At 35.0% G+C, this 6,000-nt stretch overlaps 1 protein-coding gene across 2 annotated transcripts; it reads left to right on the forward strand.

Moving 5' to 3' along the window:
* The first annotated feature begins 937 nt into the window (after positions 1 to 937).
* Positions 938 to 4,222, forward strand: LOC125219702 (sec-independent protein translocase protein TatB-like). Of its 2 annotated transcripts, none has more exons than XM_048121745.1 (8): positions 938 to 1,144; positions 1,691 to 1,788; positions 2,022 to 2,143; positions 2,567 to 2,705; positions 2,791 to 2,867; positions 2,935 to 3,127; positions 3,284 to 3,393; positions 3,788 to 4,222. In XM_048121745.1, the coding sequence occupies exons 2-7, from the start codon at positions 1,728 to 1,730 to the stop codon at positions 3,391 to 3,393; spliced, it is 702 nt and encodes a 233-aa protein (XP_047977702.1). In that variant the 5' UTR covers positions 938 to 1,144; positions 1,691 to 1,727; the 3' UTR covers positions 3,788 to 4,222. The 2 variants fall into 2 exon arrangements, with proteins under 2 accessions (XP_047977702.1, XP_047977701.1); XM_048121744.1 differs by having other exon boundaries at positions 939 to 1,144; positions 3,752 to 4,222.
* Positions 4,223 to 6,000: the final 1,778 nt, after the last annotated feature.

The raw sequence follows: 6,000 nt of genomic DNA on the forward strand, positions 1-6,000 counted from the left end.
AAGAATGATAATTTTGAAATAATATCAAATTTAGGACATAACTAAAATAATATCAGATTTAAAATGTTAAAAGTGTAAAAATATCAAATTGCCCAAAACCCTCAAAATCCCCCAAAAGGGCATTTTCGTACCAAAAAAAGTCAAAAGGACCAATTTCGAGATAAACCCTTAGTCCAGGGACTACTGGCGATATTTTTAAAGTCCAAGGGACTATGGGCGAGATAAACCCATAGTCCAGGGACCATTTTTGAAGTTCACTCTTTTTTTAAATGATAGGTTTTTATACTAAGAGCATCCGCAGTGGGCTCTTGTCCGTCCTTGCCAGCGGCGGGGACGCCGCTCGTCTGCTGCTGCGAGCTGTCCGTCCTTGCCAGCGGCAGGGCGGTGCTCTTAAATAAGAGCACGTCCGTGCCGCTGAGCAGGCTGACGTGGCAGCACGCGATTGGCCAACGACAATTTCGTTTTTTTAATTTTTTTTAAAAATTCGAATTTTAATTTAAAAAATCATTTTTAAATAAAAAAAATATTTTCCCACTTCTCAAAATTATATCCGTTTTCTACACACTTTTAATTATGTAATTTTTATTTTTTAGGATTTAATTATGTAATTTTTATATCTTAATGTATTTTTATATTGTAGAAATGTTTTTAGTAATTGAAGTATTTAAATTGAATAATAGAATAGTGGGACCCTTGAGCTTGTCTTGCGAAAGAGTATGGATGTGGGTGTTATACTCTTGCCTAAGGATAAAGAATAAAAATGGGTTCGAGCCCACCTCCGTGCTCTTATTTAAGAGCACGGATGGGATGCAAGTGTGATTTTCATATATTATTAACCAAGTTTAATAGAGCTCTGAATTGAATAAAGTGATCTAAATTATGAAATAAAACATGAAAGCCCAAACAGCCCAATATTTCAAATTTGAGAAAAAGGCCCAGAAAAATATGCAGCAGTTTGCATTTCATGTAAAGAAATCGTTTCTCTCTTCAATTCGTTTCCCAATTTCCATTGATTTTTGGTTATGGAAACTGAATCAATATTCTCGAGCTTCTCCAACTCACAAATGAATGTCGATTTCTAGAGTTTTGAATCTCCATCTTTTCTTCTCAAATCAATCGGAGCATCTCCGAAGATTTTGAACAGGTAATTTTTATGGTTTTTATGTATAGGAAATTTCACTTGCATTCGATTTTGTGGATTCGTATTGTTTTCTAGCTTCGCGCTGTTTGTTTTTCTGGTGAAGAATGTTTCGTGTATTGATTAATTTTAAGAAATGGAAATAAGATGAAAAATTATTCTGCAGCACATTTGGAAACTGGAAGTTCATACTCTAAACACACAGCTGAGGAATGGAAAAATGAACATCCTTGATTTTATGCCTCAATTCAGTTTATTTTTTAATTTTGAATCATTATTAACTGGTTATTGTTTCTTGCAATTGAGAATGCAATGAGCTGTTAGGGTTAGTGTTGAGGAACTGTTGAATTTAATCAACTGATCATGGCAACTACAAAATGTGTTTTCTTCTACATTATTGAGTTCAAAATATCAGCTACTAGTATTACATTTTAACTGATATTTTGTGGAAGCTGGTTGAACTTTTACTTCTCATGTACTGATATTTAAGAAACAGATTGTTGAAAATGGTGCTAAGGAACTGCTCATAACTGTGTTTCAATACAAAAACAGATTTTCGTCCCCCTGGAGAATTACACACAGGATAAAGATGCTCGGCATTTCCTACGGAGAGCTGTTCCTCATTGTTGGAGCTGCAGCCGCCCTTATTGGTACTCTCTCGTTATCTCTCTACACATACGTAATTCGGTAGGAATATGTCCAATCAGTTTCACATCACATGTTATTCCCTGAATCGTTCCATGGTTGCATTTAAGGCTGGATTTTCTAATGCGTGATTTTACTTTTAGGCTCAGTTTCCTGCATTTTAGAAACCATGTAAACTTTGGGGTTGTTTAAATATAGGGAAAATAAATAACATTGGTCGAGTTTGCGATTGAATTAGGTCCAAAGGATCTTCCAGTAATAGCTAGAACGGCTGGGAGGTTAGCTGGGCGCGCTATTGGGTATGTTCAAGTGGCACGGGGACAATTTGAAAGCGTTATGCATCAATCTCAAGCTCGTCAGGTAGTGGTTCCTGCATGGTTCTTTAATGTCTTCCGATTCCGATGCAATTGGTGTTTATATTTGGCAACTTATTAGAAAATTGCTCTGCTTAGCAGTGGTGTTTTTAATGTTGTTTCTGTTTGTCTAAGGTGTAGAATTATAGAGGGATTAGCTTAACCACATATACCTTGAAATGCAAAAGCCGTTCTTTGCTTTTTAGTTGTATGCTATGCCATTTAGTGGTATTGCACCAGTGCCATCTCTGAATTCAGATATTAAGGTGTTGTGTATGTGATGACATTCTCAGTGGGAATAGTATGATAGTCTCCAATTCCATTTCGATGGCCATATATATATCTCCAAGATTATCCTTATTGTCTGAATTCAGTTTGTGTTTTCGTTCTACAATTTGTTGTTTTAACATGGGAAAATCTGTGAGAACAGGTGCATAAAGAACTGCAAGATACAATGGCACAACTAGAAGCCATACGCCATGAAGTTCGGTCCATTTCTTTCATGAACCCTGGTCCCTTGACAACAAGACTTGTTGATAATATTGCTAATCAACCACCTGTTACAAATGGTATCCATTTGGTTACAACTTTTTGTTGTTTTATGCAAATAGCTTTCTCTTCTCATTCTCATTTTGTTTTGTTACTCAATTACAGAGGAAAAGGAATCTTCAAAACCTCCTCAAGGGAGCAATGTGAGAGTTGAGATCCCGGTTGCCAGTAGCACGACCAAGGTAACTTCAGCACTGTATTACTAGTACTCTAAATTCAAGTCCTTATTGAACTTTCAACTGTCTTAAGGATCACAGTCCATCGACCTTTTCGCTGTCTGATATACATAGCCAAGCAAGCGCATATGCAAGATTGGCTGAATCTGCACCCTTGACTGCAAATTCCATAGACGAAGTTCTTAATGAGTTAAAGGATGATTCTGGTCAGTTCGTTGTTCTACCTATATCAGCTGAAACTGCTAAACTGTTGCCCTGTCAAAAAGGTGACCATATCTAAATTTCTGTTTGGGGCTCTTTCATCACCATGCTTTTACCTACCAATTTACGTTATCAGCAGAAAGCTCATTTTTCTATTTTTCTGCACAAATTGTGTCACGTATTTCATGGACTAAGAAACTCACTAGTAAATTTGGGGTCAGGTGATTTGAGTGGATCCGACTTATTGTTAGAGGCAGTACTTGAGGAAGAGGTGGCCCGCAATGCAAAGAGTTTCTTCTCTCAAGCCCAAAACCAAACAAAGAGTGAATGAGTAAGTACTACTAATATTTGTCCTCAAGTTTGTTCGATTGTCTTGAGATTTGCCTCCCCTCCCAAAAAAAAACTGTCAAACCAGTAAAAGCAATTGAATACTACTCTTGATAATCTTTATGCTGCATATTACATTGCATTAGTCTACTTAGTTGTGGCTGAGTTTTGATAGTATCATGCAACAAAGCGCAAACTGGGAAGCATCAAGCTCGCTGTTTTACTTGAAATGACTCTAGCACTACCCAGAACATGAAAAGATCTAATTAATTTCCAAGGAGCATCTTCACTCTTCTGTACTTTGCTTCTGCCCCTACTTTTTCTTCGTTTCCCTTGACCACATCATATCAATCTTATCGCAGTAACATATGGTGGCTTTTGATGGGCAATTCTTCTAGGGTTTTGTGACAGCGCGTAAAATAAATCGCCAGATTCATCCTCAAATGTTGGTGATAGATCAATTCTTCTGTCCCAAATGGCATAATAAAGGTATATAGACGCCACGGTTTTGAAGAATGGAGCAAATTCAACACAATCGACCACCAGATCAACAAATCCGATTTGGATTGAAATGCTATGAATGTGGTGAGCCTGATCGTGAGTGCTGGATGAGAGGAGGTTCAGTGCTGCTAGATGCCGTCGGAGCCCAAGCTATGGTCGAAGGTAAATGACTTTGGAGGAGTAGTATTTATATTTGCAAGCCAATTTGCGACTACTTAAACTTTTTTTGTGGATTTCAATTGCAACCCAATTTGCGACTACTTAAATTTTTTTTGTGGATTTCAATTGCAACGATTAATTTTACGATGGTGATGATAGCATTTCTGTGATTTCATAGATTGGCATTTTGTTCAACTGTTTCATATACAACAATCAATTTATACTAAACAAATACCCAAATTTGATCAGACTCATCGTGTATTGTTTTGGTGGACATTTGGCTTCTTTAGTTTGTGTTTTGGTAAAGTTAAAGTTTGGCTCACATTTCTACTCACATTGTTATCCATTTCAATACCACCGTTAAAGAAAGTACTCCCTCCGTCCCATAAAAGTTGAGTCGTATTCCTTTTTAGTCTGTCCCAATAAAGTTGAGTTATTTCCATTTTTAACAAAAGACAAAACATCTAATCACTCTTACTTTATTCCATCATTTATTTTACTCTCTCTTATATTTCCTACTTTTTTCATCTCTCCTATTTATTTAATATAAATTCTTAATCTCCGTGCCCAAAAATTTTGTCTTAACTTTTATGGGACGGAGGAAGTACTTTTTTATGGATTCGAACTGCAACTATAGACATAGATTGACATTTTGGTCAACTGTTTCACATTTTGGTCATCAATAAATACCCAATCACCATTAAAATCATTTTTTACATTTATAATCATCTTCATCGTCTACATTTATTATTGCGAAAAAAATCATGTGGAACAATTTTCTTAACTTCCAACATTTTTATGAACAGTTTTCACCACAGTTTAATTACTTATTAAGGTTGAAAATGTTTCTTAAGTTTCAATTTCTTTCATTTTAAAGTTATTTTATTTTCCTTGCAGAAACGCCTTTTGTTTAGAAATAAAAGATAACATGCTTCCATCTACAATCTCTTGTAAAATAATCTACTAGTCTCATTTTGAATAAATAGTAAATTGCATTCAACTTATTCAATTATTTCAACACACTTGAACTCTTACAAATAATTGCTACTCCCTCCGTCCCGGATAATTCGGGTCACTTTGACCGGGCACGGATTTTAAGAATTGTAATGAAAAATGGGTTGAAAAAGTTAGTGGAATGTGGGTCCTACCTTTATATATTAGTTTTATAATAAAATGTGAGTAGGAATGAGTTAGTGGAATATGAGGTCCACTACCAAAAATGGTAAAAGTGAAATGAGATAAATTATGTGGGACGGACCGAAATGGAAAACTGGGACGAATTATCCGGGACGGAGGAAGTACTATACAAAACTATTTGAACAAACTCTTACAAAAAAAAATTACTACTACAACTAAATACAAAAACACGGGCGTCACATAATAATATTTACAGCTACATACGGACTTCTAGTATCTATGGGAACATACGTGTCCCATACGAGCTTCCTCAATGTGATATCCCTAACCCGAAACCTACATCATTTTGCACTATTGCATATTTTTATTATAATTTTAGAACTATTGTTATATTATATCTTAATAGTTAAATTATTAGTCTATAGTATATGTTTATTATTATATGCTATAATGCAATGGATTGCTTATATAATATGTATAAGACATTTTTATTACTAATAAAACCTACGAGTACATATGCATTCATCTACTACTTGAGTTTATGAATATATATATATATATACATTATAATGATAACCTCAATTTGTGTGATAACCCTATAACTAAATCTCCACCACACATTTTTAAAATGTGTGGTCTAGATTTAATCTAACAAAACTATCATTTTATCAAATAAAACTATCATTTTCGGATATATTAAGGGCAAAATTGTCATTTCGTTCTAAAATTTGGTGGGAAAGAAGGAAACTTGACAAAAACGCTCCATTCAATTTCTCTCATGCTCAAAACCCTGCATTCAATTTCTCTCACAATC

Source organism: Salvia hispanica, chromosome 4 (genome assembly GCF_023119035.1).
Source record: "Salvia hispanica cultivar TCC Black 2014 chromosome 4, UniMelb_Shisp_WGS_1.0, whole genome shotgun sequence".
Lineage (NCBI taxonomy): Eukaryota > Viridiplantae > Streptophyta > Magnoliopsida > Lamiales > Lamiaceae > Salvia > Salvia hispanica.